Genomic DNA, 14,269 nt, shown 5'->3' on the forward strand with positions numbered 1-14,269 from the left:
CACACTTTGGTTATCATCTTGCTGAATCACTCACTCAAGTTAAAAATATTTGCAAATTTTCCTTAAAGGTGATACACCATGAAAATTCACTTTTCCTATTTTAAAACCTTTTTTTGGGGTCCCACTAGCACCTTCTATTCTCACAAAGTCCCATTTCAGACCGTTGTGTCTTTCTCTGGTTTTGGGAAGGTGGAGGTTAAAAGCATCCCACAGGTTCTCAAAACAGGCTGTCCAGATTTGCTGCCGTTTGTGACGTCATAAACGGAAGTTTTTGAAGAATTTTTTTTTTTTTTTTCCAAAAAGTTTTTTTTTTCAAAAAGATTTATTTATAGACAAACATTACCATAACTGCTAAATAGCTACAACTACTGTGAGTTATTAAGTGTAATGTGACTTATGATGGACCTGCCTGTAAAGAGAGAAATTCCCAAAAGAGAAATGACCCAAACTAGTGAAAATAGCAGATCAACAAGATGAGTGCTTGAGAAGCTTTCAGACAACATGTTTTCCTTGTTCAGTTCCAACACAGTAAATATCCCAAGTGTTCATTGAACTCGGAAAGTGTGCCAAAAAGGTCAATCACTAGACGAGACCTTTTGTCTGGTGATTTGACCAGTGAACGTACTTCAGTGAACTCCTTGATGCTGATGCTGTTGGCCTGCTTGGCTACCTTCCTCTTCACCTCCTCCAGGGCGGCCAGGTTCTGCTGGGGAGGGCCGGGAGGGGGCTTGTTGGTGATGGAGGGAAGGGGGGGCAGCGAGGACAGAGCACCCATACCGGACAGGGCTGCCGTCATTGTAGCTGAGAAATATAGAGAGAGACATACGCAGAAACATGGATGGAGGTGTGAAACAGACATTTTGAAGAGAAAGTTATGGTACACATTCTCATTATGGAGGATTTTCCTACAAACAACATTCCTTATGTAAATTCTCATGTGTTCCTGTAGTGCAGGGGGGTATTTGGTCACAACATTCTTAGGCGACTGACTTCAGGTCTAATCGTATCAAATGAGGAAATAAATCATCTAATACCATCCCACTATGATCGTGGAAACGTTCTTAAGTAGGCTACAAAGGACAGGCTGCCCACACAGATAATAACTGGATGTGATTCTTTTTTCATTCAAACTTAGTTTTTCTGTGTGTTACTTTCTTCCTTTTCTTTTTCTTTTTTTTTTTTTTACTGTGTGGCAAGCCATTCTAGACATGTCTGGCTTTTTATATTTATTGTAGGATTAGACCAGTGCCTTTCCCAGCTTGGGTTCGACCTCTAAAGAGTTACATTCACAAATTCACTCAACGTTCACAAATTTCACAGTTACACTCCGTTCACAGCAGTATTTGGCAACCATTATGCATCATTTGAATATCTTTCCTGACTGCCGTTGCAAGCTCTCGAATAGCAGTCAACCTTTAAACCCGAAATGACACCCGTATGATTGACAACTTGACAAACCCAGCCAGGGGACCATAAAACGAGACGTACCAGCAGTCATGCTGGCCAGGGCAGCGTTCATGGCCATGGCGGGCAAGGGCATCGGCATGAGCTGCTGAGGTGGCATCCTGGGTCTCAGGTTATCAGGAATTGGCATGCCCGCCTTGGCACACATAGCAGCCGCATTGGCTTTGGCGATCTCCAGCAACTGATCCTTGTCTGTGGGGAAGACATCACACAGGAAAAAAAGGGGACAGAATGTCATTTAGAAAAGTTTTTGCTGTGAAGCTAGATTTCTTCAAAACACAAGAGATGTCTAAGACACTAAGCGACAGCAGACTAAAAGCTCTCATTTCTTATTCCATTCAAAATCCTAAAATCCTTCTTGTATAAACTGAATGAATACAAATTAGAAAACCATGCCAGATTATAATACATGAATTAATTTAATGCGTAAAGTATATTAAATGACAATTCAAATTAAATCAGCTCTGGCTCCTTTGGGATTCATTGCTGAACCAGACCAAAGCGAACAATCAATAATAAGTAATTAAAAGAAACATGTTACAAGAAAGAAAATCTACTTTTGTCCCATCCATCTCACCCAGTTCTGTGATGCGCGAGGGGCTCTTGCTGTTGCTGCGTTTCTTGCGCGGGGGGGACCTGTTCTTGCGGAGGATGAGCACGGGGGAGTGGCTGGGCTCTCGCTTCCAGCGGTCCCTCTGGCTGAGGCTGTAGGCGGCCCTCCGCCGACCCCGGGACCCCGAGCGGGAGCGCGACCTCCGCGACCTCCGGGCCGGAGACCTGAAGAGAGGACAGGATTCTTTCTGTCAACACCTAGCAAATAAATCTGTGCTTCTCGAACTTTTTCATGTCAAGGAGGACCCCCAAATTGATATTTATTATTTGGCCACGTATCCACTATCCGAAAGGGTTTTGTGCCAGGGATGCCCAGAAGATAAGATGTATGAAGAAAATAATCCGAATTATTCAACATTTTTCAAAAATAGCAAATGTGCAAGCTCGCAGTGAGCTTGTATATCTGCTAAATAAAAAGAAATAAAAAGTCAGTTTAAAAACAGGAGACCAAATGGATTGCAGCTCCCTCTGGTGGACATAAATGAACCCAGTTACAGAGCATCACATCAATAGTTTTGCTAGATCTGTCCTTATAGTCTCTCTCAGGGGTCTTCAACGTTTTCAGGTCAAGGACCACTTAGTTGAGAGAGAGATGAAGCAGGGACCGCCACAACCTTTTCCATAGATTCCTCTCGGTGCCGTGGTGTGAGCTTGTATATCTGCGCTGAGATCTTGTATATCTGCTATTTTTCAATAGTTAAAGCATTTGTAAGCAGGAAAATAAGCACCCGGAAGCCATTTCAATCGTGGCGGGGGACTTTAACCACTGCAACTTGAAATCGGTGTTGCCGCACTTCTACCAGCACGTTAAGTGCCCAACAAGGAAGGTAAGGACGCTGGATCACTGTTATTCCACCATCAAGGATGCCTACAAAGCGGTCCAACGGCCCCACTTTGGGAGATCTGACCACCATGCGGTGCTACTACTACCTGCCTACAAGCAGAGAATGAAGAGCGAGCAACCCAGGGTGAGGTCTGTACAGTGCTGGTCCACAGATAATGTATCTAAACTCCAGGGCTGCTTTGAATCGACAGAATGGTCCATCTTCAAAGACTCAGCCACAAGTTTGGATAACTATGCTGACACTGTCACCAGCTATGTTAAATTCTGTGTGGATAATTGCATCCCAGCGCGAACCGTTCGCTCCTATCCCAACGAGAAGCCGTGGATGAACCAGGATACTCGTCTGAAGTTGAGGGAGCGCCGAGCCGCCTTTCAATCTGGGGATGAGGAACGGTACAAAAAATCCAGATACGACCTGAGGAGGGCGATCAGAGACGCTAAGAGACAATATAGGGACAAACTGGAGAACAACTATAGTGGCTGTGACGCACGGCGTATGTGGAGAGGGCTGCAGGCGATTACGGATTACAAACCGAAGCCGGCTGTTATTAACACCTCGGACTCTCTACCGGACGAATTGAATAACTTTTTCGCCCGCTTTGAATCTCACAACACGGACCCAGTTACACCGGTGCGGGGTACACCCGGTGCGGTGGAGCTGCAGGTGACACAACGAGATGTGAGTAAAACTTTTAAAAGCGTTGGGACTCATAAGGCGGCCGGTCCTGATGGGATTGCCTCACGTGTCCTTAAGTTGTGTTTTGACCAGCTTTCGGGAGTCTTTACTGACATTTTCAATATGTCCCTGTCATTGTGTGTGGTACCGTTGTGTTTCAAGGAAACCATAATTGTACCCATAGCAAAGAAAAAACCTGTCACCTGTCTTAATGATTATCGCCCTGTGGCTTTGACCTCTGTTCTTATGAAGTGTCTGGAAAAAATGGTTATATCACATATAACGCACATTATCCCTGCCAATACTGATCCATTACAGTTTGCATACTGTGCTAATAGATCAGTCGATGATGCTATTTCTCTCGCACTACACATTGCCTTGAAACATCTGGAGAATAAGAACTCTTATGTCAGACTACTCTTCATAGATTATAGCTCTGCCTTTAACACGATTGTACCATCTAAGCTTGTGTTGAAACTCAGGGGTCTTGGTCTGGGCAGTAGTATCTGCAACTGGCTGTTTGACTTTTTGACAGGCAGGCCACAATCTGTACGAATAGGGAACAAGCATTCATCTAAGATATTGACCAGGACTGGAGCGCCCCAGGGCTGTTGCCTCAGTCCCTTGTTGTATAGTCTGTTCACCTATGACTGTGTTGCCAGGTGTGGCAATAATTCTATTCTCAAATTTGCAGATGACACCACGGTTATAGGACTAATATCCAACGATGATGAGAGGGCCTATAGGAGGGAAATTGAAGAGCTAACCCTATGGTGCCAGAATAACAATCTCTCTCTAAATGTTAGTAAAACAAAAGAGATCATCGTTGACTTTAGGAAATCTGAAGTCAATCACAGTCCCGTAACCATAAATGGTTCACCTGTAGACATAGTGGACAGTTTCAAATTCCTGGGTGTTCACATAACAAACTCACTCACATGGTCTCAAAACAGCGAAGGTATCCTTAAGAAAGCGCAGCAGCGATTGTACTTTCTGCGGCGCCTCAGGAGATTTGGCCTAAGCACCAAGGCTCTTGTTAATTTCTATCGCTGTACCATAGAAAGTGTATTGACAGGATGCATAACAGTGTGGTTTGGGAACGTGACTGCTCAAGACAGTAAACAGTTACAGAGAATTGTGAAGAGAGCTGCCAAAATCATTGGCACAGAATTACCACAGCTACACACAATCTATAACACACGCTGTAAGAAAAAGACAGAGAACATCTTAAAGGACAGCTGTCATCCCGCCCATTCCCTGTTCTATCTCCTCCCATCAAAAAAACAAACCTCGGTTCGAAGTGGAGCGGTGAATTTGAGCAGCTGTACCCTATGTGAGTGAGTGAGTGAGTGTAAACTGTGCCTGTGAGTGAGTGGTGAGTGTGCCTGGCCTGCACAAAACAGCGCCCCTCCTTTAACTAGTGTGTTGTGTGTGGCCACTCAAGGTATTGCCCAGGCTACGGACAGGGCCAGCCAGCCACCCAGCCAGCCAGCCAGCCACATACCCACGGATATACCTGTTCATTGGGAGCGCTTTCACCGCTCCAAAAAACGTTACCAGAGCATCAAATCTCACACCACCCGTTTCAGTAATAGTTTTTATGCTCAAGCAATCAGGTTGCTTAACGAAGAGATGGAAGCGAGACGTAGGTAGTCATGTGCAATATACGCAGTTTTTAAACTGTACACTGTCACACTGTATGGTTGTTTTGTTGTTTTTTGGGTTGTCCTGGGTGACCTGTTGTTGTCGTATTGTTTTGTGTGCAATAAGGCTGAGAGTGCTCTTGGCACAAGCATTTCATTGTTTGTCTGTACTTGTATGGATACGCATTTGACTAATAAACCGAACCTGAACCTGAACCTGTAATACTGCGTTCCCAGTCTAAATGGGTTAAACCCCCTCCCCCTATGAAATAATACATTCATGGGGGGCCCGCAGTGAATCCTTGTACCCAGGGCCCAGAATTTGGTGCGACACCCCTGCAGATGTGGGCCCAGATCCAGAACGTTTTGGGACGACTGTAAAAGCAGGATCTCCTTATTTCTACAGTGTTGTTTTTGACAGCAAATTTTGATTTAGTTTTAGTCATAGTCTTTTGAATAAAATGTAATTTAGTTTTAGTCATAATTTAGTCGACTAAATATCATAGGATTTTAGGCGACTAAATCTACAGTTGATTTAGTCAACTGAAATGTATTTTGGCAGGCCTTGATGACATTGAAATGGCTGATTTTACACTTTGTTGCGTGCTGAAAATAGCCGATCTACAAGCTCACAACGAGCTTATAGATCTGCTATTTTCGGAACGCAACACCTGAGAGCAACCAAACATAACATGCCTCTCTTCACTAGTCCCTCCCTAACGTTTTAGTCTAGTTTTTATTTTGTTGACGAAATATTTAGTCTTAGTTTTAGTCATCACAGCTCAGTTTTAATTTAGTTTTAATTTAGTTTTTGTCAGTGAAAAAAAACGCAGTCGACAAACATTTTTCGTCATAGTTTTAGTCGACAAAATCAACACTGACCTCGACCTGCTTTTGGTCCGAGACCGCTTCCTCCGCGTCGGGCTTCTGCTTCGGGACCGGGACTTCTTCTTCCGGCTCCGAGAGGGAGACCTGGACCTGGACTTGGACTTTTTCTTCTTCTTCGACGAGGACTTCCCGTCTGTCTTCTTCTGCGACGCCGGAGACTTGGATGCTCTGGTGCGTTTCTTGGCTGTTGGTGACTTGGCCTTCCCAGTGGAGGAGGTGGTGGTGGTGGTGGGGGGGTCTTCTGAGGCGCGGGGACGAGAGGAGCTGGTCGTCGTGCTGCCAGAGCGGGTCGGTGGCGACTGAGAGGCGGCAGAACTCGTTCCCCGCTTTGATCCTGCTTTGGTTTGTAGAAAAACCAACAAATAACGGCAAAGGTTTGGATCAGAACCTAGACTACCATTCTATCGCTAGCTTGACCAATTCAAACACTCTTTCTCTAATAAATATTAATTTAGCGAATGACTGTCTGTCTGCATGCTGACATCACTGATACTAAACAGTGTCGCCACCATGGTAACAGCCGCATGCTGTAACAATGCCCAAATTTCGAGATCAGCATGCTGACATCCTCCATGGTAACAGCTGCTTCCTGAAACAATGCCCAAATTTGGAGATGAGCATACTGACATCACTGATACTAAACAGTGTTGCCACCATGGTAACAGCCGCATGCTGAAACAATACCCACATTTTCACAGGTGATATCACAGGTGACATCACCTATGTAAAAGTCCATATATGGGTATTCCCCAGAATCCCTTTTATGCCCATATATGAAGATCCCTGAGGTCATCGATATATATCACCGGCCAGATGGCCAAGACATGGCCCATATCTGTGTGGCTGGTTCAGATAGGGATCTCCATGTATGGGCATAAAAGATATTGTATGTTGTGATGTCATGGGAACCACTCTAACATAATATCTTTTATGCCTATATACAGTAAGAAGATCCCTGATGTCATCAATATTAAGCCCATATCTAACAGGACTTCATATGGGAATGCCCATATATGGAGGAAGACCGGTCTGGGTTCTCCAACATTACTTCTGAGACCTACATTTAATCCCTCATATACTGTGAGTGTGCATACGCCTCGGGCACAGAACTAGTCTTAAAATAATCTACAAGCTTACAACATACGGCATGCTGACTTCTATGGAATCCAAATGGCAGTCATAGTGAGAACTTTTAATCCATGTACCGGTACATAGGTTTTAAAGTGTTTAAACAGGGCATTCTTCAGCTAGTGTCATAACGTCATTACCCGCTCTCCCTTTCGTGTCCTCGGCTTTTTGCTCTTCTCTCCTTGTTTTGGAGCCGTTGCTTGGCTGGTCAGCGCTCTGTGGCGGCTCTGCGCTTCCCTCTCCTGCCTGGGAGAGAGCCACTGCAGCCAGGGGACCTCTGGAGGAAGCTTCAGAGGACTGAGCCGACCCGGCTGACGCTCCTTTCTCCTCTGAGGACCTGGTGAGGGCAGGACACCAAGGAGCAAAAGGGTTAGGTTTAAGGAGCAAAACGTCACTGTCGGGCAGAAACCTCATACCCCCAAGTTTCAAATTTGTATGTTTTTTCGCAATGTAAAGCCCCGCTTTATCATACAGGACTGTCGCACACAACTAGCAGATGAGCAGTGAGGTGTTGTGTGCTTGTAGATCGGATATTTTCACTATTTTAAATCGTTTTTAAAATGATAAACACAAAACGAACGGTTTTGGAAACCCGACAATGACAAAAAGCACAATAAATAAATAAATAGGGTTTTACGTTTAGTTTTCAGATCATGGTCAAGAGGTACAGCAAGGACAGCAAAATGAATGCAAAAGAAAAAACATTCAAACAATCTTGAATAAGGTATACATTATAAGGTCCCCCTGCATACATAAAGGATAAATATTAAATCTGGTCAATAACGTTGGGATCAATAACTGTCTGTCCATCCATGTTGTCTGTTCTTACAAATCAAACGCTAAAACTTGCATTTCTTTTTAATTAAACACAACCGAAGGTTTTGTTGTGCATTCATTGTAAATAACTTCTGGGTGAAATTACCGTGCAGTGCTGCTGATGTCTTGGAGTGGGAATGGTTTCCATCCTCCCGCCGTCTTCAGGCCCTCATCAGCAGCAGTGGCGTCTGAGTCAGGAGGTGGAGATGTTCGCTCCTCTTTGACCACGGAGGTTGGGGAGGCCACGCGCTCCTCTTTGACCTTGACCGTGTCAGCCTGTAAACATAGACGTATAGTATTATTACACTGATTAGACCAGGGGTCTTCAACCTTTTTCAGGCCAATATAGTTTCATCGTTTGACAGCAAAATCATCAGTGTATTTTTGATTCATGTCAATTTGAGTTATCAGAAATGTAACCACTTGAACCATCAATACTTAATAAACTTGACCTTTCACTCAGTACTTAGTTTGCTCTTTTTCCCCTCTACACCAAACCTCTTTGCCGAAAATGGCCGATCTACAAGCTCACAACGCCTCGCAGCGTGAGGCGTTGTTAGCCTGTAGATCGGCTATTTTTGGCTAAAGTTCTCAGAATATGGACGCTAGGGTTCAAGTGGTTAATATAAAAAAAGGAGAAAAAAAGTTTCTATCACACAAAGACTTGAAGGACCCCCTGTAGTAACTCTGATTACCCCATAGGGGTCCCGGACCCCCTGTTGAGGACCCCTGTTGTATACAATAATGTTGTAATTAACCTTTTTCATAGATTTCATGGATAGCTCCATAGACTTGTTTGACAGCAACAGCACTATCATCAGTGTTGTGTGAATTCATGTTTTTCTTTAATATGTTGAACTTGTGTTAATGTGTAATGATGCGTTTTTGGGCATTTAACCACTTGAACCGTCAACACTTAAACCTGACCTTTCACTCTGTACTTGGTCTGCTTTTTTCCCTCTACATGAAACCTCTTTGCCGAAAACAGCCGATCTGCTATTTTTGCCAAAAGTTCTCCTCAGAATAGGGAAGCTAGGGTTTAAGTGGTTTCTGTCAAAAAATGTATCCTTTCACAAACAGATTTGGCGGCCCCCCTGTAGTAACTCCGAGGACCCCCTAGGGATCCCAAACCCCTGTTAAAGACCCCTGAATTAGACCAGTACTCTGTGAGCAACATGCAGCCGAGTCCACACAATGACATATGGAGAATGTAAATCATAAAAATCCTCTTCAAGTCTCCACCCGTGCTTCCATATTTGTCCAGTAGGTGTCGCCTGGTCATCACTAGCTTAGCACAGCAACTAAAGTTAACTATCTGCTATTGCTAACACAAGGGAGATATCTTCTAGTTAAGGGGGAGTTTTTTTTTTCACAAGCATTGTGATATTGTCTGGCTTAGTCAGGCTATGTCATCACCTCTACGTAGCACCTATTCCAGGAAGAGAAAGACTGTCATTTCTATTAGCTTGGAATCCCCAATGGATTAGGTCATTTTAGGTCATTGGTTAGTCAGGTTTCTGGACATTCCACAGCCCACCAGTGAAATGCAATGAGTAGACGGCACAGCCCACCAGTGAAATGCAATGAGTGAGTAGACGGAAATTGTACCATCTTATTATAATGGCCATTAGTGAGACGTTACTTCAATTCAATTTAAGTTCCAAATCACAACAATTTTGCAAAAGTGGCCAAAAAAACATTCCCCCTTAACTGGAAGAAATGTCAGGCAGACCTCATATCGGGGGGTGGGAGGAGAGAGAGAGGGTAATTTAGTCAAATATTTTGAAAAGAATTTGTTGATATAAGAAAACACAAATTGAAAAGGTAATTGATAAGAATAATGACTAATAAAGCAATCGATAGCCGCCGCCCAAGAGTAAACAATCTGCACCCGCTACACCCGTCTCCATGTCTATCTGGGAGTCTGCACTTTGCTCCCTGTCCCACAACCCAGTCCAAAGCCCTGGTTGGAAGGAAGCATTGTGGTGTGTGGCAGTGCCAGTGACCAACAGTCAAAAACGTGTGTGATGCGCTTCTTCTTTATTTACCACTTTGTACTGAAATTATTGCAACTTTACGAAGGTGGCATAATGTCAGCATAACGGAGGAAACCACAGGACCAAGGAGGAACAACGAGGACCTAAGCTCTCATCGTCAATTTGTTCAGAGGACAAAATACACTGAGAGATTACACGAAGGAAAAGTAACGAGCAGCGGATACTGTAGCGAAAGAGGGAACTGGGTGTGACTAGGGATGGGACGATATGAACATTTCATATCACGATTATTGTGACAAAAGAAATCACGATTTACGATATTATCACGATAATCAAAATCCATTATCCTGGGGTGGAACATTTGCCAAATAAATAGCTGATCTACAAGCTTGTAGATCGGCTATTTTTTGGCAAAGATGTTTGATAGAGAGTGAAAAAATTACTGTATCAAGTACGTATATTATAAGTACCCTTTACCAATAGAGGGTTTAAGTGGTACAGGATCATCAGCAGCTCGGCAAATAAAAGGTGAATTGATCCCAGTGCATGACGGAGGACGATATCACGATAAATAAATCTCCACGATACGAGTATTTTTTTTTATCACAATAAATACATGTATTTTCAAAGCGAACGTTTGTAACTCAAATTTTGCTTCTGGGTGGTCCCTGGAACTTGATATTTTGAGATGGGGGTCCGTGGCCAAATACATATCATTTTGGGGGTCCTTCACATGAAAAGGTTTGAGAACCACTGACATAGTAGTCTCTCAGGAACAGACTAACTGAGCTCCAGCTAAGTGAAAAGGACCTTTTCTTTGACGATGGCTTGCCAGAATGCTGACATAGAAACATAGGTTTTTCAAAAAATCTTAGAAGGATTCAAAAGACACTTAGAATAGAATCGGGTCAAAATTCTAATTTTCACGATTTTTCAAAAATAGCAGATCTACAAGCTCGCAGCGCGGCACTCGTGCCGCGCTGTGAGCTTGTATATCTGCTATTTTTCAATAGTTAAAGCATAAAATAATGATACACAAAATGTGTACCCGTATTAAATGGGTTAAATAAATGCTGTCGTTTCCTCTGGAGTTCCGAGGAAACAAAAGTAGTACGTAGAACTACTGCATATCTAGAGTCAGTTCCTCTTAGGCTCCATTCGTTGCTAGTTATTGTTTGTTTTTCTTGGGCAATGGAAAAGGCCCCAGAGTTACACACTGAAATGTGATTCATGTGAATTGTTATACCCTTATGACGAAGTAAACTAGTGAATATAATCTTTAGAGGTATTTTGAGCTCCACAATAAGCAGCGAAGGGGTTGACATCAAGTAAAACATTGTGTATTAAATAAATAACTGGGCTCACTGGCCTGATCCAGCTTGTAGATAGGCTATTCTTTTCTATTCACAGGGGAGATTGTGTGCACATCTTGTACCTGTATTATTTGGCTTAGGGTTAGTTATTATTTAGGCCAGGTGCTGGTCAGTGTTGAATTTGACGGCAGATGTTGTTTTTGTCATAGTCTTTTGAATAACATTTATTTTTGTTTTAGTCATATTTTGAAAAGTTTTTATTTTAGTCGACTAGATTTCATAGCGTTTTAGCGGGCCTTGATAGCATCGTAATGGCAGATTTTACACTTGGTTACATGCTGAAAATAGCCTGAAGCATGTAGATGAGCTATTCTTAGAGCGCAACACCATAGCTTTTAAACCAGTGTGCGGATGTTTTACCTTTTTTTTTCTTTTCTTTTTCATCTAAAATGACACTTTCCCGTGCAGAATGGGTTAGAACAGTGGTTCCCAAACCTTTTGTTTGCCAGGGACCCAAACTAGTGAAAATGGCAGATCTACAAGCTCACAATGCGTCACTTTGTGATGCATTGAGAGCTTGTAGATCGGCGATTTTCACTACTTCTTAAACATGTGTTTTCTAATTTATGGAATTTCTTTAATTTTTCTTTTAGTTGTTAATGAAATTACTTAGAAAAATCATTGCATTCTTTTTTATCATGATATCTTATTGCTTTTTTTGGTAATGTTGTTTTGAAATAATAATAGTAAAAAAACTACATTTAGGAAACAAAAAAATTAAAGGACCGATAAAAACGTGTTTGGTAAACAATGGGTTAGAAAACTAGAGTTAGAAAGAAATGGATGCAGAAAACGAGTGCAACATACGGTGGATTTGCTGGCAGGCCGGTCCTTATTGGAGCCAGAGCCCCTGTCTCTGTCTCTTTCTCTGTCTCTGGATGCAGAGCGTCTACGGCGAGAGGTGGACTGGCTTCTGGATCGAGACCGTCTCCGCCTGGCGGACCTAGACCCACTTCTTCTGGACCTCCTGGCCGACCGCGACCTGCCGGGGAGGTTAAATAACACACATTTATGTCGTCTCTGTGAACTCTCTCCCACTGCATTACTTGATTTACAAGAAGTCTACACAATTAGAGAATGCAGAAGAATTGTTATCTTGATCAATGTCCTATGGTACAAACATCAATACAACAAAATCTTATCCAACGATAACAAAATATTCTTGGGTTTGAGAGGCTAAGTTTCATCAAATGGTGGTCCGTGGCTCAAATGCCAAATAAATGATGGACCTTGATATGAAAGGGGTTGAAAACCACTGATCAGGAAGGAAGAAATGGCATCGGCACATCTCTAGCGTGAATTCAGCTCTACTTTCAGGGGGGTTTATCGCACCTGGACCTGGATCTAGACGCGGTTCGGGACCGCCTGCGGTGCCGCGACCTGGAGCGGGAGCGAGTCCTGGACCTGCGGCGCCGCGACCGCGAGCGGGAGCGGTGGCCTCTCCTCGCCGAGCGGGAATTGGACCGTGAGCGGGAACGAGAGCGGTGCCTCGCCCGGCCGTCTCTCTCACCGCCTCCCCCTCCTCCTCCTCCCTTCTTGGAGCCGTCCTGTTCAGGGACAATGACAACATGATCATTACTTACTCTCACAAAAATGTACTGCTTATGTTGTACACAACGGCAGGTTGTTAGTGTCACTAACTAACCAGAGACTTCCAGCCTGTTTTCAGGATCATAGTTAAAGTACCGGTAGTTCACCCCCAAAGTGACTTTTTTTCCCCTATTGATTACTCACACCATGGAGACTAGAGTTCAATAAGATTTGTTGTGTCACATTCTAACAAAAATGTGATTATAGTAAGTAGTACTCCCATTAATTCCGGATGGGGACCAAAATGCATTTGGGTCCCATTCCGGAGTCAATGGGGATACATTTATTGTAATCAAATTATTGTCTTAGGAATACGACAAAAAACTAAAAATATTATCCATGGCATGAGTAATCAATAGAAACAATGCATTTTGGAGGTGAATAGCACTACTCCTTTAAGTAACTTGTAACACCGATCTCTATGAAGTCATGGTCTTCCGGTCTATACATCATTTTCTGTGTGGCTCTGCATTAGGCTAGCCATCTGTAAGAGAGAGAGAGAGAGAGTGTGTGTGCGTGCGTGCGTGCGTGTGTCTTTGTGTGTGACTGATCAGCACCAAATTTCTTGTGAACACTGAAAGTAGCAATGGGGCTCCGACTAGGCTGAAACCTTTTCCAAAGCGGGAGTCATACCATATGTCATAGAAGACTGACGTCATGATCACTGTGATGTTACAGGCTGGTCACATGAATTCAGAGATTAACATTGAGCCATGCAGTCCCCATGTGGATCCTGAAACCCATGTGGTTAGTATGTTTTTTGTAATTACCTGTTTCGGGATGATGTCAGGCAGGGCCTCTCGGTGCCGCGCTGACGAGCCTCCCTCTTTGTGTTTCGACTCTGACTCGGAGTCCGAGTCCGACGAGCTCTTCTCCGCGTCTTTCCTCCTCTTCTTTTTCTTCTTCTTTGCCGAGGCGTGCCCCTTGTGTCGCTTGGACTTGTCATCTTGATCTGGATGGGGGAAAACAGCCTTTTAATTTCACTTTGTTTTAGTTTTCTTTTCAATGCCGTGGAAGATGAGCAACAGATTTTTCAGTCAACTTGGACGGTGTAACTTTAATGGCTGAGCCCACTGCAGGACAATGAAGACATCACACCATTTCCCTGAACAGAGGATTTGTAGGGTTAATTTTTGTTGACGCACATGCTCTTCTGTTGTGTTGCCAAGTCTTTCTTGCTCTTTAGGGATGCTTCCTATTTCTGGAGAAGGAAGGGAAGTTCGCAACTGTTTCACCGT

The 14,269-nt window shown here is 43.5% G+C and overlaps 1 protein-coding gene across 1 annotated transcript in view; it reads right to left on the reverse strand.

Annotated features, from left to right (window-relative positions):
- sonb (SON DNA and RNA binding protein b) overlaps positions 1 to 14,269 on the reverse strand; it is a gene marked incomplete at its 5' end in the record, with an annotated part of 38,148 nt that overhangs the window by 16,880 nt on the left and 6,999 nt on the right. Inside the window, 9 exons of the mRNA XM_080720376.1 lie at positions 626 to 801; positions 1,489 to 1,656; positions 2,042 to 2,241; positions 6,122 to 6,461; positions 7,396 to 7,592; positions 8,178 to 8,347; positions 12,249 to 12,423; positions 12,774 to 12,988; positions 13,802 to 13,983. Coding sequence (XP_080576502.1) covers positions 626 to 801; positions 1,489 to 1,656; positions 2,042 to 2,241; positions 6,122 to 6,461; positions 7,396 to 7,592; positions 8,178 to 8,347; positions 12,249 to 12,423; positions 12,774 to 12,988; positions 13,802 to 13,983 — 1,823 coding nt within the window. The remainder of the gene's footprint in view (positions 1 to 625; positions 802 to 1,488; positions 1,657 to 2,041; positions 2,242 to 6,121; positions 6,462 to 7,395; positions 7,593 to 8,177; positions 8,348 to 12,248; positions 12,424 to 12,773; positions 12,989 to 13,801; positions 13,984 to 14,269) is intronic.

This window comes from Nannobrachium achirus, assembly GCF_963921795.1.
Source record: "Nannobrachium achirus genome assembly, chromosome: 24".
NCBI lineage: Eukaryota > Metazoa > Chordata > Actinopteri > Myctophiformes > Myctophidae > Nannobrachium > Nannobrachium achirus.